Raw genomic sequence first — 24,982 nt, 5'->3', positions numbered from 1 at the left:
AAATATACAATGCAAATCTTTGTGTCAAACATTTTTAATGCCACTTTAGTGGTAACTAGGAAAACAATACGATCAGACAGTCCAGTAGTCACAGTTGTGGTCAGAAATAGCACAAAACACGAAGATAACATGAACATATTCCAGTGTACTAAAAGGAGATCTCATCATTCTAGTTTCTTCCCCCTTAAGGAATGAAAATTAGCTAGGTAGTAGTTCCATTGGTGTCAGTGAGTTTCTGCAACACATTTAAAAACATTCAGTCAGGTAAATCTTCTTAGGACTTCTGTTTTTAATGCAAGTTTTGAACTCAGTGCAGAGATGTAGGGTTACCGTAAAGTTCCAAATCTGGCCCTTAGAACTCTGGAAATTGATACAATTCATTGAAAGCAACTGAGCTCTTTTATTTACTTTAGGGAAATTCAAGCAACCACTTTAAAGAGTATTGTGCTTATTTTTACTGGCTTGCTTCCTCTGGTAGTTCTTTGTTCGTATGATGTCGTCTGATTTGCCACAGCTTATATATATATAGCCAAGTCAAGTGACAATTTTCAAGTGATTAAAGGGCCTTTTCAATGGTGCCACCCCAGTTTACCTCTCCTGATAGATTGAAGCTCTTACCACTTTCTCACATTTTTCAGTTTTAAAAACATGATTTAGAGCATTTTCAGTCTTGGGCACTACTGTTTTCACTGTTGCTGGTTTTATTCTGATGTTGTTTTAACATGTTTTTGATTTTTATGTCCCACCTTGAATGTTTATATTTTATGGATATAACTTTTTTTTCCTTGAACACTGCCCAGAAAACTTAGTCAGTGGGTGGTATAAAATCTTGTAAATAAATAGCACACCTTCAACCTGTCTTGGAAAAGCTAAGCATGATAGCTAACCTATCACAATCAAGCTCTCATATGAAAACTACAATTATGCAAGAAATGTTATAATATACAGCTTACATTGAAAGCTGACCCTTCTGCTGAGGCCACAAGAAAATATTAAGCACACCGACAGATTGTACTTTGTGGTTGAGACCATATCACGCCAGTCCTTCTACAACTTCATTGGCTGCCAGTCCAGGTCCGGGCCCGATTCAAAGAGCTGGTACAAACATTCAAAGCTCTAAACGATTTGAGGCCAGGTTATTTGAAGGAACGTCTCCTCCCATATGTGCCTGCCTGAACCTTAAGATCATCTCCAGGGGTCCTTCTCCGTGAGCCCCTTCCAAAGGAAGTGAGGCAGGTGGCTACTAGGAGGAGGGCCTTCTTCGCTGTAGCACCCTGGCTGCGGAACGAGCTCCCCAGAGAGGTTCGCTTGGCGCCTACAGTGTACTCTCCCTTCCATCGCCAGCTGAAGACCTTTTTATTTTCTCAGTATTTTAACACCTAACTTAACTTAAATTTAAACTTTGCTGTTTTAATTCCCTATTTTAACCTATATTAATTTTTGCTGTGTGGTTTTATTCTGGTTGTGCTATTTTATATTGTATTTTGTATTTGCGTTTTTAGATTGTTATAGTTACATGAAATGTATCTTGTGATATTACCATTACATGTTTTGCTAGAACACTAAGGTCAGTAATAAATGTAGATAAAATGTTTTGATGGATGCGCCATTAACCACAGAACAATCCACCTGAACTTATCCTAAACGTTGCCAGTTTATATTAGCTTTGCAGACCCCAACATATTTTGAAACAAAAGAAATTTTAAAATTTACATTTTCACATCACTTCACTCACCAGCTTCCTTTAAAGTGAGAGAAGTATGTTCTATAACAACAAATTGTGTTACCCATTTGCAATTTGAAAACTGAGGCATGATCACTAGGTAACCTTCCCCAAGGATCTTACATGGGTTTGATTCTCTAATCTATATTTGACGTGGTCATTTCATCATTTATAAACGAAGCCATGTAGGTGAGATTTTTTTCCTATTACAATGGAAAGGGCTTTTCATGTGATTGTGTAAAATATGTTCATTCTCCATCAATAGAATCGAAATGGTTTACCTCTCCTTACTGTAGATAGTGCAGAATGAGGTGTTTTGAGTATAAATGAATATATTTCTTCTGTAAGGTAAATGCCTGTGTTGCCATAACACAACCATTAGAACAAAAATAAATTTGGGGTGAGGTGGTACAACCTACGTATTCTCATCCTCAAAAGAGGCATGCCTAAAAATATAAAACCCATAAATGTGTGATCCTAAATCCAGGGAAGTCAAGCACAGAAATAATTACACATGTTGATTGCCTAAAACTACATCATAAGATTGCAATCATGCATAACATCCTAACATTATGTGTCACTCTTTACATGAGTGAATCCTATAACAATTAAACACAAACAACTTTGAACAAAGTGCTAATAAATAAACTGTGAACTACAAAACTTTTAGACACCCAAGCATGAGCATTTAGTAAGTTTTTTAAAAGTGAAAATTGTACCAGCCTTCAGAGTATCAACTGCAATAAAAAAATGGATTGTATGTTTTTTGTGGGGAGCTGCTGAACATTTTCCTATTAAGACCATTAGATAATACAACAATTTTCATGGTATACGTAATGCTTTGTAGAAAATTCCTTTCTAAAGCTTCAGTCCTTAAACTGAACACTGTTTTATTCAACAGAGCAACAATGTGACACACTGGGAAAACCAATACATTCTCCAAATATTTTATTTATGAAAAAAATATACCTCTTCATTAGAGAGAGAAGCCCGGTTCGCATATAATGACAACCCAGAGTATAGGTTGAATGTGGGTTGTTGTTAAATCGTGAGTTGCTGTTGAATCATGGATGGTTGTAACTTGCTAACCCTGCACTATGGTTCATGGGTTGTTAACCACAAACAACCCAGGAAGAGAACCCATGATTTGTTGTTGGATTGTGAACTCCAGGTTCTTTGTGGTTGACAGCCCATAGTTAAACCAAACTGCAGACTTTGCACATAATGACAACCCACAAATCAACAACTACCCATCATGGATTAACTGCTGGGTTGTTTAACCCCTAAATAACTCCAGTGGTCCAGGATCACCTGTCAACCTCAGCAATCTGTGAAGAAGCTGATCGTGGGATGCTGAGTAAAAGCTGAAGAGACTGGCATGCTGCAGGCAGAGTGCCCACTCTCTTCCGCTTGTGTACAACAGGCCATCTGTTTTTAAACTGTTGGGTTGTCTCTATGTGTGAACAGGGCAAGAAAGTGAATGTGTGTGAGAGAGAACTAGTTTTTTTGGCACTGTGCTAGACAACTTCAAATAAGGCTTCTGCTCAACATAGAAATGATGGCTAAAACATAAACATCTGAAGCTGAATATTAGCTACACCTGTTAACTATACCTTCAGAAGTCCAGTGCAGGGAACTTGAGTTCCTGCTGCCCTGGCTTGATTGTCTGTGTAGATAATACAAACTAATGCAGAGACTAGGGACAGGTGAGGCAGTGACAGTCATGGCAGTCACTTGAAGCCCATCCTAAGTACCAGCAGAGCATACCTGTACAGAGCTTGCTGGGAAGAATGCAGAGTACAGATAAGCAACATGGTAGCCGTCAAATGTTTTGAACTACAACTCCCATAATCCATGACAACTGGCCATGATGGGTGGGGCTGATAGCTGTAGTGCAAAACAGCAAGAGGGCACTAGCTTGCCTATCCCTGGAGGAACAGTTGCCAAGTTGTAATAAGCCATTTGGTTGTACTCTAATGCCACCTACAAACATAGGATGCGACAGTAGATGGAACAATCCTTTCCCCATTAAAAAAAACACTGGCATGGGTAACTTTACTGGAGCTGAGCATAAGGCTCCTTTGTATAACTGTATTTATTTACACATTCTTTTAAATGGTGTAGTAAAAGTTCAAACCACTAATGCAAAGATTTTCAGGCTTCCTACCATCAGGAAACTCTTTCCTTATTGATGGCTCCTCCGAAGAATCTTGTGCACTGTAGAAGATTCTGGGGCATGTTCCAAGGTGCACATACAGTCCATTCACAAAGAGTGCTGGCCAGGCTATTGGCCCTCACTGCTGTTGCCTTTTGTGAGCTGACAGGGAGCCCTAAAACATTCTCCTCTAACTGTGCATTGTCGGGGAAGATTGGTAGCAGCGGGCAAATTGCCTTTCAGAGAAGCTTATCCACACTCTTCTCGATGAGAAACCTCAGTATTCCCTGGAACACATTTGAAAACTAATGCACTAACGAACCCACTGCCTTAAATATCAGCAGAGAGTGCCTCTGCATGTACAAAAGACCACCCATAGCAACTCTTAGGCTTTCCAGATGCTAGCTTAGGATCAGCACAGCATGGGGTGTCTGTGTCAACTATCATTAAATCGATATTAAATGGAGATTTAATGATTTAGCTATCATTAAATCTATATTAAATTGGCAGCTATACTGGGAGGCAGGATGATGGTAATTTCCACAAACTATGAAGGGTGTAACACCAATGTGAGGAGACCTAGATTTTGTCATAAAGCCTATGTGAAAAAACTGAGGAGATCCATCCTCATAGCTCTGACATAAATGTTCAGGGTGTTAAGGCGGAGGGCTTTCCCAGTGCTCTACCTCAAGACTCAGTATGTGGAGACACTTGAAGACAAACCTGCATTCTTATACATGCAGCATTTACATGTTGTGAACCACCCATAGGACTTTGGCTCTTGGGTGATGAAAGCTCCATATTATACATTTGCCAATAATCCCTAACTTCATTATTTTTTAAAAAGCCACCCCATGAAAGCTATTTCAGTCCAATCTTTTAAAAATCTGCTTAGAAGTGCCATTGAGTTAAATGAGACTTACTCCAAGGTAAATGTGTATAGGATTGCAACCCTAATCAGACTTCTTAAAGTACCTGAATTTACAATGAAAGGGTATGTAGCAAAATAAAAGATAATAGTATTCTAGCATAGCATCGTTAGCACAACAAACAAGGGGGAATCATTCATGTTTTAAAAGACAGCTAATTAAAGGGTTTCAGTAATACTGAATCCAGCTAAAGTAAACCTTATTCTGGAACCTAATTAGGAAGGTAAGGAAGCCAGAAAATTGTCTGGAACCTAATTAAGGATTGGAGCCCAGAAAGAGGATTTCAACTTTTAACAAAACACATAAAAGTAACTCTTCAAATGCACTGCAGTGATATATAGACAAACAGTGCCTTAATAGCACTGTGTTTCTCTCTGGGTAGCACTTAACTAAAGTATTACATGCTATGGAAAGCCCAAAAGCACCTGCAATACCATACTGCTCCCCTTCAATTTTTAGAGCACACAATTCACATTAAGGCTTAAAAGGGACTTGCTGACAGGCTCAGGAAATCAAGGTTTTCCCTGCAAATCTATTTTTTTTCTACACAATGCCCCTGCCTACATTTCTGCTCATGTGTCAATTCACACATTACATGTTAGGTGTGCACCTAAAAATGTATACAGCAATTAATCATACATCTAAGATATAATGTGTGAATACAAAAGACATGTTTACAATCACGAATATTACACGGGTATATTAAGGAGAGCACTAGACTTTAGTGGAGTTCACCAACAAGTGTACACTCTATTAACAAACCTGGATTGGCTGATCTGTAATGTGTGAGAAAGCCCTGAATAAAGACGGTAAGAGAAACGCCAACTTGAAGTGCACAACAGGCTCTATACCTGTTTGCAAACCAAAAAAGTGATGTATATCTGAACACTGAACTTAAGCTGTGGATAGGATGCAATTCAAACACAAATTGGTCCTATGTTAATCCATGTTTTGAGGCTTCAACTATATTTTCTGCACCAGCATTAATGTGTGCATGCGCAATTATACACACACACACACACACACACACACACACACAGAGAGCTAGCCTCCTTCCTGTCCACACCAGACCTGTAACCTACTCCAGTATGAAAACTACGGAAGCCCTGCATCTCACTCCAAGAAGATTCTGTGTGTTAAAGTTCTCCTCATCTGCTATTATGACCACTACTCTTCTTATGGGACATGCAAATATCTCCTGTGTTCTGAACTGTGAGGAATGGTTAGCTCAGTTTTGGCCAGGATGATGTTCGTTAGAGGCAGCCATAAAATGCACAAAACGTGAAGCCTTCCCTTTACTTTTGTCTGCACAGCTTATTATTCTAAAACTGTCCCTTTCTACCGGAGCTGTTCCATAAAAGCATCAACAAAGTTTTCAAGTAAAATTTTACTGCCATTTGTTTAGAAAGGATTTTAAAGAACATGAAACTAGATGTTTACAGCAGCGTTTACTCAAAAGTGCTCTTGTGGAAAACTGCTGACACAAATATCTCCAGTTAATTCCATTTTCTTGAATTTGTTGCTGTATTTTACAAGTGGCTGTATTTTACAAGCAGCTGTATTTTTTTTAATCAGAGAGGTGAGAAACAATTTATCATGGTTGCATAGCAGCAGTGCTCGATAGACTGCAATAATATAAATTTGCACACTTGAGCATTCTTCTACAAACCAAAAAGAATATTAAAGTTCACTGAAAGCCTCTAAATATATAAAACCTTGTACAAGTAAACTGAAAACCTTCCAAACTGAAAATCTTTCATGCAGTTACCTTTCCAGCACTATTCATTTTGTTACAATTCCAGCAAAAACGCTTAAAACCAACCCTTTTATTACTGTACCACAAATAATATTTTGACACAGTCAGTTCAAAAATTCCATCTTGCCTTTCAAGATGGAATCCCTTAATTCTAAAATCAGATGATCTTTCAAATGTTTTCAATACGAAAAAATATTTTTAAAAATGTAAGATCGCTATAATTGGCAAACAACACACTTGGCGTGTTATAGTGTTAAGATTGCCGGTCACCTACTTCACACACACCCCTCACCTCTTTTGCCTCTAGACAGGCAATGAGGGGTCAAGACAGTGCTCTTCAAGTGCCATCTTTGGCTCCAGAGCCTCCAGTTGCTGACCCTAATCTAAACGAAGTGCAAAGTCACTGTTGTTAGATTTTTCTGAACATTTATTGGTCTTTAGCACTTATGCTTCAAAGTGCTGTACATATGACAACTAGATAAAGGATAAGGCTTAGAAAGCAGAAATACAAATAGGAAAATGTGACTAGAGTAAAGGCCCTTTAGCAGAGGAGATAGGAGAACTTCTAAAGAATCACTAATACGTATTTAGCAAGGTTGGGAAAGAGAAGAGGGATCTCTTTCGCTTCCCATTTGATCCATATTTACTGCTTCCAGATAAATTTGCACTGGGATGAAGGCAGACTTCAGAGCTTCTACCTTGAAAGGCAGCCAAGAAATATTTGAAATAATAAATAAATAAATAAATAAATAAATAAAAAGTCCCGCCTTGTTGGTCCCTGGCTGACTGCTGGTTGGCCATTGTGTGAACAGAGTGCTGGACTAGCTGGACCCTTGGTCTGATCCAGCATGGCTCTTCTTATGTTCACACCACTTTTCTCTGCTGCCTAGGAAGATCCACTCCCCATCCCACAGTGGCGGCCTTTGTCCTCATCTCTCTGAGTTTTTCTTGAGCCTCAGTGTTACACAAGAGGCTGAGGACAAGAAGAACATATTTTACATGCTTCAGACTAGACTTTATGAGCTGGGGGTTGATTTATAAGCTGCCAAAACAGGGATATGGGGAATATCAACTACTAATTTTAATAAAATACTTAACGAAGTTTGGAATAAAACAGAGGAAAACACGTACTGAAGGAGATGCTAATGAAGAGATTGTCTGGGACATAAACCAATCACATTACCTTGTGCAGCAGTGGCTTCAGGGAATCTATATTGCAGCTATAAAGATGAGACATCAGCTAGACCTAACTTAGAAATCTTGAGGGAATTATTTCAGTGATGCAAACACAACCATTTACAATATCCTTAGACATCAATACGAATCCCATGTTTTATCGACATCAGTTCTCTTGTTCCTGTTAAATACATAATGAAAGAACAGAGATGAGGTAATGATGCAGTGATTGCCACATAAAGCCAATAAGGCAGGGGAACAGTTTTTCCAAACGGGCAGATCCACAGGCCATGACGAATTCCATCTCGAATATGATGGGAAGTCCAGGAAATGAACAGCATCCAGGGAAGAAAGCACCAGGAATCCTTCAGCTTGAAGAGATGCATAATAAATTTCAACATCAGACACACCACAGGGATCACAGTCGAACAGTGAAGGAACGGTCTACGCGGAAGAGTCAGAGCAGCCTGAGGAAAACACAGAGCACAATGGTAGCCTGCATTAAAAGGAAAACCATTTATTTGACATTTAACAGTAGAACCTTTTTATTTGCATTTTGACAGAAGTCAACATACAACAAAGAAAGCACCCATTGCCCAGATTTCTATATATCTGGTATGTCCTCTACTACTTTATATTTTGCTTTCTGTTTGTTGTTTGTGCTGAACTTCTGGTTCTAGGCCCTAGGATGCTTTTCCTTCTTCATTTAATTTAATTGCTAAAACAGGAGGAAGGGGGAAATATTTATCACGTTTGGCATTTGCCACGTTGGCAGGAAGTTCGGGCCATATGGTTTTCCGCCAAACTTGAGAGCTATTGAAGCAGGACATGCCAACATTAAACTGCCACATTTCATTGCTTAGGGACTTTACACAAATATAGCTCCTGGTTCCAAACAAACAATATTGGAATATGTGTGCTTAAATTTGTCAAACACAGACTGCAAAACACTGGACGTTTGACATGGTTTATAATTATATTTCCAATTTTCAAGCAAAAGCAAGTTTCTGGCGCTTATGTACCACACACACACGGGAGATATCAGTGGACTCAGGGGAATCAAAAGGTTTGCAGAGTTACAACATAATTATTAGAAAAATCCCAACACAAGGCAGCAGGTGGGGGAGACAGACACCAGACAGCCTAATGACTTAAAATGCTGTGGCTAACGAATGCTAACTGTCTGTTGAGGGGGGGGGGGGATGGAAAATGGGGGAGGGGGTTCAATGGAATGGAGTATCATGGAAAAGGAAGCGACACAAAAATGTATTTTAATTGTCCCCAGAACAAAAGTGAGAGCTGCCCATCAAAATCAATGGAAAAATCAAAGATGTTAATGTAGCTGGGACTGGTTTTCATAGCCCTACCACCTCCAATCACCAAAGTTAGCATCAACAGGAAGAGCTCCTGCTCTAACTCAGCTCTTATTTGGCATGAAACACCTTTTAAAAACCTGTACAACCCCCCCCCCCAAAAAAAAACACCCCAGAGCAAATGCAGTTCATTCTCCAAATCTTGCAGGTTGGAAGTGTGTGATTTGGAGAGAGGTAACTTACGATAGCCCTGCAGTGTAGTTCATACTGAATACTGCTGGTCAGTCTCTGAGTGATTTACAACATCTCTGTAGTGTTATCCAGAGGTATCTGACCCATTCTGCAGGTTGGCCTGAAGCTGATACTCACAAGCAAGACATGAATGCAACAGCACCCTCCTAGCCATATTTCCCAGTAACTAGTATATATAGGCTTACTGCCTTTAATGTTGGAGGTAGGCACATAGCCATCAGGACAAGTAGCCATTGATAGCCTTCTCCTCCAGGAATTCATCTAACCCCTTTTAAAGCCATCCAAATTGGTGGCCATCACTAGATCTTGTGGTAGTGAATTCCATAGTTTAACTATGTGCTGTGTGACTTCCTTTTATCTGTCCTGAATCTCCTACCAATCATCTTCATGGGATTATGATTGATTATGTTGTGAACCGCCCAGAGAGCTTCGGCTGTGGGGCGGTATATAAATGTAATTAAATAAATAAATAAATAAATAAATAAATTATGATTTGCATTTTTATACCGCCCAATAGCTGAAGCTCCCTGGGCGGTTCACAAAAACCTGGGATGATTCCAGGTTCTAGAATTTTTAGAGAAATGGAGAGATCTTCATTTTAAGCTCACAGTGATTTTGTGAGGTAGGTTAGGCTGACAGTTAGTGACTGACCCAAACTCACCCAATGAGCTTCATGGCTAAGCAAGGGACTAGAAACCGTTCTCCCAAGTTGCTCACAACAGCCCTGCAAAGTAGTCCACTATTAACATTGCAAGCCAGAGGTGGGGCTGGATTGAATTCCACTCGGGTCATAGCAAAGGTCAATCTGTGTAAATCCTGCTCAAGACATCCTCTCAGGCTAGATCAAACACTCAACTGCATGCAGTTCTCTACTGACTTGCAAATGTTCAAACACTATAAAAATAAAATAATTTTGCACATGAAGTATGGTAATACCCAAGTTAAAGACTCCCTTCTTTGATGCTAATGTTTATTGCTTCAACCTCTTTCACCATAGGCTCAAGTAACATCAACCCACCAGGGATACACTGTAACGTTTTGTTGTAAGGTCCTACTTGTTATCTTCTAATTTCTACATCACTGTTCTAAATTATTCTATAATTTCTGATTACTCTTCTATATTTGTGGTTTTTAAGTAAAATTACCATAATCAAAAGCAATATGCTTCTAAGTACTAAATGCCAGAGACAATGGTATTATCAACCTGTCATGCCTATGAATTTCCCAGGGTTATTTGGCTGGATGCTTCTGGAGCTCACATTCTAAGCCTCGGTACAGCAAGACAAGGTTAACAAAAACCAATGCTGCTATCATGATTAGATTTTAATTACTGTTTTGATTGTTTTTAATTGCAGTTGTAAGCTACTTTGGGCAGCTCACACAAGCTGGAAAAGCAGGATATAAATGATGATAAACTTTACATTAATTCCATCTATCACCACCCAACAAAAACCTTGAGTTACAACCTTAGTCAGAGACTTGGGGCTCTTTGACAAGACTACTTTAAATTAATTAAAATTAATATGCACTGTTAACATACAACTTCAAAGAAAAATTAAAAATACAAATAATAACCCAAACAGTTATTCTAGCTTATTAGTCCAGATGTACGCTTGGGGAGGAGAGCGAAATAAACATCTGAAAATTGTCCCCTACATGAAAAAGTGGTCTGCAGCTATATTCCTTGTGAAGTGTGCCATCTACTGGAAAGAGGTGAGGAGAACAGCTTCAATGCCAGGCATTCTAAGACAAGACAGGGCAGATCTTTAAATTAAAATATCAAAATCTGATCATTAGACAACTAGTTCACTACTTTAGGATGTTTTCCTCTCTTCTTCGCTTATACGACGTACCCATAAAATGGGGAAAACTACAAAAAACTAAATGTCTTTTCAAAAATGCTATGAAATTCAAAGGGTATATTACATTGAATTTATCCTAATAAAAAAGAAACATTTGTAGTTCTGCAGCACAAAATTTAGAATTTTATTTATTTATTTAAAACATTTGTATCCTACCCTATAGCATTAAGATCTCAGGGTGGCATATGGTTTTAAGACTATTACTTTTACGTATTTAAATCACCTATGGAAGTGACTTTTATGCGTCTCATATTAATTCAGCACTGTGGTTCTTCAGCTTCCTATTGTGTAGCAGATCCAACTGGTTGAACAAAGACAGAACCACAAATAAATCTCCTTATACGGATGGAATACAAAATTACACTTGCACAGTGAATCCATGCCACTATGGCAGAACTGTTGCAGCTGAAGGAAGTCTGGATCAGCAAAAACTACAGCTTATGGAACAATGCTAGCATAAGGATAATGAGGGGTGTGTAGTGGATAGTGATGTGTGTGTTGTTTTTTTAAAAAAATGAATTGGGGTAATCTGAATTAGGTAATTTGCACTGGAACATTTTCAGTTTTGCATTGGAATAAAACTATGATGCCCTAAAGCAGCCTTTCCTAACCTTTTGCCCTCCAGATGTTTTGGATCAATTTCCATCATCCCCAGTCAACATAGTCAGGAATGCTGAGAGTTGTAATCCAAAGCAGCTGGAGGGCAGCAGGTTGGAGCAGGCTTCCATAAAATTTGTTTATTTTACTTGAATTTAGTAAACAACAAAGCTTTAAAAAGTAGTCAGTGTTATTTTTTTGTCCCAAAATATTTAAGGGAAGAAATTAAATGTGATTTATATGTTATAATAGTAATTATTTTTATTGGAATACTTGTAAACATTTCAAGACAATAGCACTGTGTAAATTTAAGAAAACACACACAAAGGTACGGAAAACTGTTGACACACTAATAAATTTAAGCAACCCAAACAACTGTGCTGACAACCACTCAGCTACAATTTTGAAACTGCCAAACTTGCCTGATCTGGTATTTGCAAGTGGCATCCATCCATTGTTACTAATGAACTTATGAAATGGAAAATTTCCAGGAAAAAAATAAAGCACTGGAAAATATTCCATTTTAGAAAAAAATCCACCACACATCACTGGTGGTAGGGAAGGACCAGAAGAGTAACCACTGTCATCAAAATGCTATGTTCCCTCGGTGCTCATTTCTATCACCTTGGCTACTCAGTTTTGGCTACAGAAATAAGTTTCGTATATAAAAAAAAATCCTACTGAAGTCAATGGAGAGCTTCATGTGCTCGTGCCCTCTTCCCTAGCCAGTTTGAAGGATAGGATTCCTACTAACCAAGCATTATTGTCGTTAAATGTTTACAAGTATTCCCATAAACAAATAATAATATAACATTTAAATGTACAGCACTAGGATTATATGAATCGGTCCGGGCGTGATTCAAAGTGCTGGTATTAACATTTAAAGCCCTAAACAGCTTGGGGCCAGGTTATCTGAAGGAATGCCTCCTCCCGTATGTACCTGCCCGGACCCTAAGGTCATCCCCAGGGGTCCTTCTCCGCGAGCCCCTGCCAAAGGAAGTGAGGCAGGTGGCTATCAGGAGGAGGGCCTTCTCTGCTGTGGCACCCCGGCTGTGGAATGAGCTCCCTAAGGAGGTTCGCTTGGCATCTACATTATATGCTTTTAGATGCCAGGTGAAGACCTTTTTATTCTCCCAGTATTTTAACAGTCTATAAATTAATTTGAACTTGCTGTTTTAAATTTGTGTTTTAAATTTGTATTTTTGCATTGCTGCTGTTTTTATCTTGGTTGTGCTTTTATATTGTATTTTATATTATGGTTTTATACTGTTGTTTTATACTTGAATTGTCTTAATTTTGTATACCGCCCAGAGAGCTTCGGCTATTGGGCGGTATAGAAATGCAATAAATAAATAAATAAATAAATTTATATAAGCCCCGTGAGGACACGCATCAAGGTGCATGACATGGGACCACACAGCACCGACCATGAGGTCGGAACCGTAAGTATGCAAATACATGAGAACTTAGTGAAACAGCACTCAGTTAGGAGCACTCAGTTAGGAGCACATTAGGAGCACTTTGTCTGAACAAACAGCTAAGGCTAACAAAGCAGGCAGGGCACATGTAATGCTTAGATCCATTACTTATACTCTGTCTTAGAACTCCAGATACACACTCAGTTCCAGTGCTGCAACTAGGGCTGCAAATTTAAAGCACCCAACAAAAATAACCAAAGAGAAGAGCCATACTTCAAAGTATGAATCCGAATGTGAAGAACGGCCTAAAATGGCTGTGGTCCTGTTTAGTTAGTTTTGCTCAGTTTAGCTTCGGCCTCTGGGCCAGAGATGGAAGCCTTGGAGAACATTTCTCAAGGTCTATCTCATGGTTGGGTAATTGGCTGTGCCCAGCACTCCCTGCCTCCTACCACAGCACCTGTAGGTTTATCAGCCTGACCAATGTCGGGCTAATTGGGGTGTTGATTTGTTCCAGCTGTGAGAATGATGGCCTGGGGGGAAGGGACCCCGCCCATGAGGGAGGGGGTGCCAGTGACCTGAGTGGGGCATAGGATTGGCTAAAGTAGGTCACAATGCCTGCCGGCCCAAAAAGGAATAAAGAGGTGGGCAGCCAGAGGGCCAACCATCTTCCCTGGACTTGCACATGTATGGAATGGAAGATCCCTGATGAGCTGGGTAAACGCTTGGTTTCAGATAGGTTTCTTATGTTTAAGTGTCTGGATGCTCCAGGGAAATCTGTTTGCCGTTGAGGCACAGTTTTGGGTGGGCTAGAGTTTTATTTGATTGCTGTTTGAAATTGCCAGTTGTGAAGTCTGTTTTTAAATTCTTACCCCATCCTTTTCCTGCCCCTTCCTACCCCCCTTTTATATCCTATTGTCTGTGTAATTTGTGTGTCTGACTGAGGCCTTACATGTTAGTTTTAGTGTCTGTAAATAAACTGCTTCAGTCCTTAAAAATGTGTATGTGGTTATATTTCCCAGAGGGCTGGCTCTTCCTGACTAAGATCAGGAGGAGGTTACCTGGGAATCTGGACGTTTGGTCCGGGGGCCTACCTTGTAGGGACACTGGGTGGACCCCAGCCTTCCTTCACACTGAACATCTTCCAAAAGCCTGCTAGCACCCCATGGTGTGCACGGCATTTAGACACCGATAGCTACAGAGCTTCTCTCCTTCTCTCCGGAAAATAGAAAAGCTATTTACTGGCTTAACAACAGTCCTGGGCCGAACAGGAGTGTCTCCCACACAGAGTAAGTATACATTGTGTGGAAAGGGGGCCCTGTTGCCACAAATTCTCACATGTGCATAACTGCACAATATGCAATAGGGAAGGCAATAGGAAGCAAACAGCCACTTTTCTGGTGTCTGCCACGTATTGGTACTGCTGACCACATGCTTCTGGTTTATCCATTCTTACACAATCCTAGCCAAGGCACGCGGACCAGAATAAACAGTAAGTGAAGTCATACACTGGATAAGTAACTTATCCCCCAACACTGAATTAAAAACAACAGAAAACGAAAATCCACTGGCTTCAGGGGAAATTCCAATGGAAAAGGAACTCAGATGGTAACATCCTCTCTCAATTAGTCACTTTCAATTTGTGGTCTTTTGCAACTTCCAGCCATTAGGAAGTTGTCTTTCCACAGAGTAAGAGGCAGTCATTCAACACTCCCACAGGCAAGGATGTCCCCCACCCAGCATCATGCAGATCACAAGCAAGGCCTACAGCAGCAGCAGTGACCAGTGAGAAACCAGCTGTTCCTGCATAGGCTGCCATTTTATCCCTCCCAGGGCTCTTGTGCTTTTCACAAATGCACTGCAGATGCAAATGTAAGAAGTGCAACTGCACTCAGCATGTAGATGAATTGCTTGGAAAAGTGCCAGATGTTACACCTCTAAGTCATATAATTTTAAAAAGAGCAGGGACATTACAAGAATAGAAAGGTCATCCCATTTCTAAGTAATGCAGCCGTAACTAGCGCATGCTTTTATTGAGCATTCACTGCTTTGGTTCTTTCTCTGTTGTCATGACAGATTAAGTTATGGTGATATCCTTCCCACTTGCATCTCATTTCACACATCTTCACGAAGGGACACAGGATGGGAAAGGGAGAAGAACAGATTCCCCATCTGATGCCAGAAAGATTATGCCCATAGCCTTGCCACCGGAGCTTCAGCAAGGATGGTGCTTAAACAGCACAATGTTCTGCAAGGCCCCATAGTTACAATGGACTGCATGAAATGAAGATAGGAAGAAAAGTCTGTTGGGAATAACCAGTGGTTAATGGAAAGCAACCAAATGAACATGGGGAGGCATGAATGGATGGGATTTCATTTTCATTTCATTCATTACATTTTTATACTGCCCAATAGATGAAGCTCCCTGGGTGCTTTACAAAGATAAAAACCTTAAAAATACATTATAAATAATATAAAAAACATTTACATAGGAATAGACAGCACAGAGACACACATAAATCTAAACAATTTTAAATAATCAACAATAAGACGGCACTTTGCTTCAAATCCCCTTATGACTGCTTCCAGAGGCTTCATATAGATGTTGAACAAAATTGGAAACAATATGGTATCCTATGGAACCTGAAAGCTGAATTGACAAGGGGCTGAGGAATAGTCACTCTATGTTATTCTCTGAAATCAACCCCATAGGTAAGACAGTTACACAGTGCCTCCAGTGCCCAGTCCACAGAGCCAATCCAGGAGGATACCATGGTCAATGGTATCAAAAACTGTTGAGAGACTGAGCAGGATTAACAGGGTCAAATTCCCCATTTCCTTCTCTTGATAAAGGTAATCCACCAAGAGTGCCCAGGGCTGATTTGGTCCCATAACCAGGCCGAAACTCAGAATGGAACGTGTCTAGATAATCAATATCCTCCAAGAATGCCTGCAGTTGTTCCACGACAATCATCTTAAGTATCTTCCCTAAGAAAATGGTATTCACAACTGGGTGGTAGTTGTCAAAAATAATTTGGTCCAAAGTGGGTTTCTTCAAGAGTGGTCGCACTACTGCATCCTTAAGGACAGCAGGAACCATCCCTAGATGCAAAGATGCAATTTCCTCTCCTGGACCCACCCGGTCATACCCATTGGGTTAGCTTTTATTAGCCAGGAGAGGCAAGGATTGTTAGTGCATGTGGTTGGTCACACTGCCGCAAGCACCTTGTCTACGGCATCAGGCCCCAGCAACTAAAATTGATCCCATAAAATCAGGGAGATGGTGGCATTAGTCACCTTGATTGGAGATGCACTAATAACAGCATCAAGTTTGCTGTGGAGACGAACGATTTTTGTCCTCAAAGCATGATGCAAAAAGGTCACAGCGGTCATTCAGCTATACCTGCTCCCCATCAATTGCCTGACTGAAATGCGTAATGCGTAAGGATTATGAAATGCGTAAGGAGAGAATTTTGGCAGAACTTGCATTGCAGTTCATAATTCATAAGGGAATGTGCACGTGGCTTAAAGATCCTTTTAAGAACATGCAAGGATAGGCAATCTGGTGGCTTTCAGATGTTTTGGACTACAATTCCAAACAGTCCCAGCCAGCATGCCCAATGGTCAGGGATTATGGGAATTGTAGTCCAAAATATCTGGAGGGCACCAGCTTGCCTATCCTTGCTGCAAACCAACACTACAGTATCAGTAAATTCTCAATCAATATTGTTGAACACGAAGTGAAGAAGTTGTAGTCATATCCTAAATTCTTTAGCATAGGTATGAGGTGGGCTTTTATGCACTGATTTTTTAATTCATATATTGTTATGACAGTTGTTTCAAGCTTATCGTTGAAGTTAAGATAAGCTGGGATCCGCAGTATTCTAATAACTCAGATATGACACAAAATTCTGTCAATGATAATATGTTCTCTATTCCTGCCACAACGGCCTTGCAAATAAATAGAAAACAGTTAATAGGTATAGAGGAGTGGGAGCCCTCGGTTCAAATCCCCATTTAATCACAATAATCACCTAGGCCACTTCTAAGCCTAAACAAGGATTGCTGGAAAGAAAAAAGAGGGAAGGGGAAAAGTCCCATATATGCTAGTCTTGACTCCCTAGAAGGTGGGTTTCAAGTGTAATAACCAAGATGAGACCCACAAGGAGTTATGGGGAGAAAGAGACAACTGGGGACAGAACATTCCTTTGCTCAAACTTTAACGTAAGTGCCTTTTTGAGGATATTGAAGAGCATTGTTTCTCTTAAATGTAAACTAACAGCTATAAGCTATTTATTATTTAAAGAAAAAACAATCAATTTGGTAAAGTGGATATGTGATATGTGGGCACAATAAGAAGCAAGTGGGTCTCTATGAGGTAAGAAACCTGTCTGAGCATCATTTTCTTGGTGAAAAGGTGGGGTACAAATTGAATAAATAATAATAACTTCAAGGTATGTAGGAAAACCCTGCATTTTTTGAGAGATGCTTCTCTCTTCCAAAAGCTAGAGGCAGACCAGGGTTGCGCATGTTTGCTGCCCTCATTCTGCCAATGATTATTGTCAGCAAAATGCAGCATGTAAGTGTGAGGCTCCAGCCGGCTTATCTGAAAGGAACCTTCCTTGAGCTTTCAGCCTAGAGGGCTGAGGAGGGAATTGGATCTGAGGATGTACATCATCTGGCCGAATCCCTTCTCCACCGTTCCCTCCCCACCCCACCTTCTAAGCCTCCATGAGCTGAAGAGGAGTAAGACCAAGCTTCATCACCTCAATGCTATTGTAGGGAACGTACTCCAGGAGCCAGCCAGGCTGAGCACTCAGCAATACACCCTTTCCAGGGACTCCAGAAAGTCCATAATTCCACCACCACCCCGCACACTAATGGCCCTGATTTGCACACACCTTTTGTCCTTTCCCCCACTGTGTTAATGGCGGCCGCTATTAGAGAGGAGGGGAAAACCACATGATTTCCCAGCCTTGAGAAAATCGTGTTTCTGCCCCCTCCCCCACCGCTGATGGGGGCCTTAAAGGCCCTGTTACTAGGGCCATTAAGGCCACCATTGGCCGTGATGGGGGAGAGAAATGCAATTTCCCAAAGTCTGGGAAATCACATATTTTCCCCCTCCACTCTAATGGCGGCTGTGTATTTTCCCCTGCTGCATTAATAGCAGCTGCTATTACCACAGTGGGGGAAAGGACAAATGGCACTGCAGGTCCTGCAGCAGCGATGGGGTGAAAATCCGCCCAACCCAGATTGATTTTCACCCAGTTGCTATGCTATTGCTAGGGCTCAAGCACAGCGAACTTGCTGCATTTCTCCCCTGAGTCTAATACACCCTATGCGGTTACTTTGTGGACTGTGTGGTCAATGCCATAGCACAGCATATCTACTTGAACTGGAAAACTTATGGCTTCAGCAGAGGGTGCTGAGGGTCTCCATGATCTGGAATCCCTGATGTCAGCTCTGGGGACAGCCATCTGAATGGCCACCCCTCTGCCCGAGTTTAGTGTTTCTGGGCTCAAGCCCAATCCAGCCACACAATTCAGGATCCTTTAACCTAGGAGGGGGAAAGCCTGCTCACAGGTCAAAAGCCCAACTCCAGCCATAATTTTAAAATGCAACTGGGAATAGCCTTCCAGTTTAAAGCAGGACTGGCGAGGGTGGGATTTGCCTTTGAGGACAAGCATCCTCTGAGGCCAATCCCCCACTCCACATTGTAAATCTTTTCCCTTGTCCCTCTTTACTTTAGCATTTGTATAGGAAAAAAGTCTCAGCTGTAGCACCTCCTAGAACACTGACCTTATGCAGCTTTGCCTCTGGCATTAAACAGGCTAAAGTTACTTCCTTTCACATAAAGTATGGATGACACTTTTGCTATTACTATCACAGATCTGAGCTCAAATGGCACCAAAATCAAAGATCTAGATAGAAGAGACATACTACTTGATTTTCAACTTCTTGTTGTAGAAGGTAAGCCATAATGGTTTTTAACTTAAATTTAAAGTATATCCTAGGTTTGGAGACCAATTAGCATAAAAAGTTGTCCGTGTTTCCTTTTTATCAAGCCAACACAGGTAGGAGGGGGTGGGGTGGCACATTAGAATGGCCTGCATGGCAATCTGCCCTTCAAAACTTAGCTTCACCAACTAATCTGAGGGCTAGTTTTAATATACAATTAAAGTTTTAGTTTATAAATCTACTAAATAAGATAGATGAAGCTTGAAGCCATAATTTGCAATGTATAAAATAATTTGTACGTATATCAACTTCAAAATCATTGCCGCATTTACCTTTGATATTTCCAACAATTTCAGACGGAATGATACAACATTACTCAAGTAAATTCAGATTATTAAACTGTGATTTCTCTTACCTTTAATGAAAGAGAGCCAGCTAGAACAAAGTGATCCAGATCAATCACAGATGAGAGGAAACCAGCTAAAATGACTTCTGTAAAGTCACTTTTCTTCTTGAGACCAATCACTATTGCCCATGACCACAATCCCACAACACCATGCACAGTGTTATCAGAGAGTGCCCGCAGCCAGTCATGTTGCTGAATGATAGAAAATTGTAGAAGTCTATCTGCCACAAAGCAGAAAATCCCCAGTCCTAGGCTTGAAATAACAGAAGCTGTGCTGAACGACTGGAGAAGAGCATGGGCCTTTTCAGTCTCAGATGCCATAGTAAGCAACATCTCTCCATGCACAAAATGCCATCAGGGTACATATGGCCCATTGTCTGTTAAATCTTCAGTCATTCTGTAATTATCACAGAGAAAACTTAATGAGAGGGCTTATCAGCACTAAAAAAAAAGAAAATCTGTATCCTTAAATGAGCAGAGAGATCATAGAACAGCACAGAAATATGAGAGCTATACAGTACCTGTAAACACATTTTCCCAGCTCACTGGTCCTGTACAAAGCAAAATCTGTGCATGTTGTGTCAAACTGTGTTCTAGTTTTGTCCTCCACCCAAAATTTTTCACCACAGTATTTTACACCTTCTGCTTGCCTAAAATTTTCAAAGCTCACAGCGTGTCTCTAGCTATTATTCCATCTCTGATGTGTCACGACTGCTTTTACACAAGCTTTCTTTATCCATGGCTGCCCCTGGCTCCGTTCCAGCAGAAACACTCAATTTACGTAGTTGTGTGCACTTCTATGCATTTCATAAATATATCTTTAAAAGACAACTATTAATTTGCAACTCTTGCTGTTCTGAGGAAGATTTAATGAGCATATGCAGTTCAGTTATCAAAATAGGCTAGTTTTGCAATGCTAGCAATAAAGGAAATAATTCACTAATATAATGAACTCGTGAGCTATGTTTAATTTTTCTTTTAATTAGCAAGCAACCTCTAATTGGTTCCCTCTTTCTTGTTAACATTAATATACCCAGCTCATGACAAAAGCAGGGAGGGATGCTTTTTACATGTTATGTTCAAAGCTATGCTACAATGTAAAACAGCAATTTTGAAATTCTTGATAATACTTGAACACGAGTTGGGGATATCGACACATTCCACAATAACAGCTCGGTAATGGAGAATAGCCAAGGAGTCTACAGGGTTCACTCCCTCTCAACCACTATGGGAAGGGATAGGTGTCAAAAGTTAGAAAAAGCTGAAGAATGTAGTGGCACCAAATAGTGAGGAGCTAGTGTTCCACCAGTAGAGATATGAAGGCCTGGAAAAATTCAGGGGGAAAAAAAGTTTTTTCAAGGACTATTTGTTTTTTTTCCCAAAAAATTGAAAAAATGAACAGCTATAATAATAATAATAATAAAATTTATTTCTTACCCGCCTCTCCATTTGAATCGAGATGGGGAACAGCAATACGAGGCGGGGAACAACAATATTGTATTGTGAAATTTTTATTTTAAAATTTAAGAAAAATATTTATATATTGTTAACTAGTCTTTATTTCCCTCAAATTATTTCTAAAGCTATGTAATGAGAACAATTTTATAGAAAGACTAGAGATATAAAATGTCTGGAAATCATTAAGTTATACGGGGAAATGTTTTTAAATCCTCTCTTGTAACATTACCAGCAGTTATTTCTTTCATCCCTTATTAAAATCATTGATCTAAAGTATATTTTACCAATAGACATGTATGCTGTTTCCCAACATGTGAGTAGAGTCACTATTGTGCATCCTTGACAGTTTGGGTTCTGTTCTATAGGGCCCTGTTTCTGATGCTGCTGCAGCAGACATTTAATGTAGCTCTAATCTATTCAGACAATCATTTCAAATTTACCGAGTTTACTTTTAAAAGTTTTAAAATATAATGAATTTTTTAATGAGAAAATTAAATTATACATAAAATAACTTTAGGAATAGAAAGGCTGCTTTATGTTCCTAAAGCAGCCCTCTCCTATCTGGTGCCCCCCGGATGTTTTGGACTACAGTGCCCAGCATTCCTGACGATTGGCCATACTGCCTGGAGATAATGGAAGCTGAAGTCCAAAGTATCTGGAGGGCACCAGGTTGGGGAAGGCTGTCTTGAAGCATCAAAGTCACTTTAGATCTGAAAAGAGTGCTAAAAAAATTGCTTATTTTTCATCCCACCCCCATTTTCTATCCAAAATCTCTAGGAAACACCCCGTTTTTTCCCCATGGTTTCAAAATTTCCAAAAATATTACATCTCCATCCATCAGTCCATGTATTGCAATGTCAGTGGGAAGAAAGTTTCAAACTGGAACTGGAGAAAGGGCAAATGATGTCTAAGGACATGTAATTGAGTTTGACAAATATTGGGTGGAAATCTAAGCATTGTTGGGGGGAAGGGGTGGGGGAAGACAGCTAAAGCCGTGCAAATTCTTGAAACCTTTTTGGCAGCAGCAACTAGAAGAGTAATGGAGAGGCCATTGTCACAGAGGCCATCGTCACAGAGCTGCATGCATATCCTACCACTTGCTAGAGTGGTAGAATATGCATGAGTGACATGAAGAGTAAATTTTACTGAGCTGTTCATCATCTAGGGTTCATTACACACATTACATGGCAAGAAACCCAGACTTGCTATCATACACACACTCAACCAGGGGGTTGGCCAATTGCATCTTACTCACAAGAGAACCTTATAATGTGCTTCCAACTAAATTTGTTGTTCTCACCATCATCTTAATGTAAAAATGTAATGTGTGAAGTGGCGCTTTAGTAACTGAGTTGATGAGACATTCACATACAAAAGGATCTATAACGATATATAGTTGATACTTTAAACTACCATTCATTTTTCTAGCTCTCCAATCTTGTTTGTTATCACACCACTATTTTCAGGAAGATGTGCCAGTTGTGTGTTAGTCAGGACAGTCTGGATCTGACCCATATTGCTCATTTCAGTTCTACCCCACCCTGAACCGCCCAGACAGCTTCGGCTATTAGGAGGTATAAAAATGTAATAAATAAATACTTAACAAGAAGCACTGACCCAACCCAGGATTCTGCAACTCTTCTTTCTAGTTCAGGCTTGTAAATACTTGCTCACCCAAGGCATACAAGAAGCATCATGAAGCATTGGGTACGGAAGTGTTACAAAAAGTGGTCCTTTGTTTTCTTTTAGGCCACTAGTGACTAACACAGGCATGTACAAGTAGATATAAGCAATAACTTTGTGGGCTCCATAAACCTACCTCTCATCTTAAAGGCACTGATGGCAGATACTGCTACATGCAATTTCTGGCCTATATTAATCCTACATATCAAAGGCCAACAGGACCCACCTCCACTTTCTATTAATTCAAATTTCAGCTTTCAGGTCAGCTCATACCTGCACTGCCTTTCTTAAACATCTCACCCCTCAAAACCCTTCACTATGACTGTTTAAATTTAAAGCCTAATCCCTGTTCTTACTTAAAAGCAATGCCCTCCCCAGCTTCCTGTATAATCCTTGTCTCCCTCACAAGATTTTAACTTCTCTCAGGTTTTGCTTCTCCTTCCAAGTCCTTACAGGCTGTGTTCAGAAGACACCTTAAACCATGGCTTTAACCACAGTAAATATGGCTTTTTTGCTTTATTCACCATGGTTAAAGCCGTGGTTTAAGGTGTCTTCTGAACACAGCCACTGTCTCTACATTCCCACCATATATACCACAATTGTGATGTTTTACAGCAGGGACTGGGCAGAGGGTAGATCACCATGTTTTGGATTTCAACTCCCAGAAGCCTCCTGCCACCATAAGCAATAGTCAGGAATACTGGGAACTGAAACCCCAAGTATCTGGAGGTTTATTTTCTGCCCACCCCCTTCTTTAGAGTACAGGAAGACTGATCTTGACCCTGAGGAGTTTACACAGGAAAAACAACTGAGCAAGGGAAGTGAAAGGAAGAGTAAATAAGAAAGCAATATGCATTTGTTTCAGGTATATGTACTTAGACTTATCTACATAAATACCCCACCCCTCCTGCACCCTTAAGCAGAGAATGTGATGGGCAGAAACTCAGCAGGTGAAGCTTTACCCCAATATGGAAATAAGAGAGATGTGGGGGTAAAAACAAGAGGAGCTGTTGAATGTCTGACAGCCGTGCAATTATGTCATGCAGCACGTCTCCTCTACCCCATCTCTATGAACTTGCCAAGGATTATAGCTTCCCCTGTTGAACTTCTGCCCGCAGCATCACAGATCGAGAAGGGAAAACACATACCAGGCGGCACCTACGTACATGGCGGTGATGGCAGGAATTGGTTAGTCACCTACTCTGGTGACTAAGCTCATTCCTCCCTCTCGCCTGCAACGGTCCGTGGCCAAGCCCGACTCCCGCTTCCAGTTCAGTCTCTCCCCCGCATTTCAGGTCCCCTTAAAGCAGCCTTCCTTTGTCCCCTGCACCCCCTTAAACTTCACCCCAAACGCTCCCCCCCCGCAGCACCCCTCCCCTCCAACCGTCCCCTCCCTCGAGCGCCCCCTCCCCCGCCGTCACCCCTCCAAACGGCCGCGCTCACCTCCCAGCCGCCACAAGAGAAAGAGGAGCGCACTCATGCGCGAGCCCCGCCCACCGGCACCACGCGCGCAGCATTCTGGGACGGCTGAGAGAACGCCGCCCGTTTGCCCCCTTCTCCCAGCGACGGTGGGCTGCTCAGCAACGCCTTAGCAACGGTCTATTTCTCTCGCCCTCCCCGCCCGATTCAAACCTTAGGTTACGGCGAAAATAAACTGTATATGCTAAAGAACAGGGCTAATAAGGAACGGCTGTTTACTTATAAGACCCGCAAGGCTGGGGCTTTTTAATTCGATTTATAAAATCTGAAGCAATGCACAATTAAAAATAATTTGCAATGGGATGCTAAGAACGCCAACCTAGAAAGGGCTGACAGCTACCACCGTCCATCATGCCTTAAGTTACAAAACGATGTTAAACATATAATGGTGTGTGTTCGCCGCAATGAAGAGGGACTCCAGTTTCTGTAATGAAGAGAAATTGAGAAGTACCCTTTCTTGGATATATTATTTAAGAAAAGCTGGACCAAACTCACTAAAACAAACGGAAGAGAAGAGGCATGCTTCGGAGACGAAGAAACTAGAGTCTTAGGACAGGCACCCTAAAAACTAATGTATAATGGCATAGTGTATCTGAAAAAGTGGACTCTAGTACACAAAATGTACACCATTAATAACTTTGCTAATCGTTAAGAGGCCACAAGACAGCTATATTTGTTGCAACAAATTTACAAGGCAGCCACTCTGAAAGTTAACAAGAGCCGTGATGGATAGGACCAAGATCCATCTAGTCCAAAATTCAGTTCACATAGTGGGGAAGTGGCTGCCTGTAGGAAGCCCACAAGTAAGATAGGGATGCAA

General features: G+C 40.7%; 2 protein-coding genes across 2 annotated transcripts in view; both read right to left on the bottom strand.

Annotated features, from left to right (window-relative positions):
• Window positions 1-7,800, bottom strand: part of CCL28 (C-C motif chemokine ligand 28) — a 45,015-nt gene extending 37,215 nt beyond the window's left edge. The window contains exon 1 of the mRNA XM_063128103.1: window positions 7,747-7,800. Coding sequence (XP_062984173.1) covers window positions 7,747-7,800 — 54 coding nt within the window. The remainder of the gene's footprint in view (window positions 1-7,746) is intronic.
• Window positions 30-23,955, bottom strand: TMEM267 (transmembrane protein 267). The gene is made up of 3 exons (XM_063128102.1): window positions 23,832-23,955; window positions 19,552-19,939; window positions 30-8,206 (listed from the first exon to the last, which is right to left on the bottom strand). Exons 2-3 carry the CDS (start codon window positions 19,873-19,875, stop codon window positions 7,871-7,873), a joined length of 660 nt encoding a protein of 219 aa, XP_062984172.1. The 5' UTR covers window positions 19,876-19,939; window positions 23,832-23,955; the 3' UTR covers window positions 30-7,870.
• Window positions 23,956-24,982: the final 1,027 nt, after the last annotated feature.

Source organism: Elgaria multicarinata, chromosome 6 (assembly GCF_023053635.1).
Source record: "Elgaria multicarinata webbii isolate HBS135686 ecotype San Diego chromosome 6, rElgMul1.1.pri, whole genome shotgun sequence".
NCBI classification, from domain to species: Eukaryota; Metazoa; Chordata; class Lepidosauria; order Squamata; family Anguidae; genus Elgaria; species Elgaria multicarinata.
The sequence above is the reverse complement of the archived record's forward strand: the minus strand, read 5'-3'. Positions and strand labels throughout refer to the sequence as shown.

Excerpts from the sequence above, each read along its gene's own strand:
- TMEM267 (XM_063128102.1), bottom strand. The coding sequence starts at position 19,875 with ATGTTGCTTACTATGGCATCTGAGACTGAAAAGGCCCATGCTCTTCTC. Across the intron at positions 8,207-19,551 it reads CTGGCTCTCTTTCATTAAAG|GCTGCTCTGACTCTTCCGCG; the intron begins GTAAGAGAAATC and ends TGTTTTCCTCAG.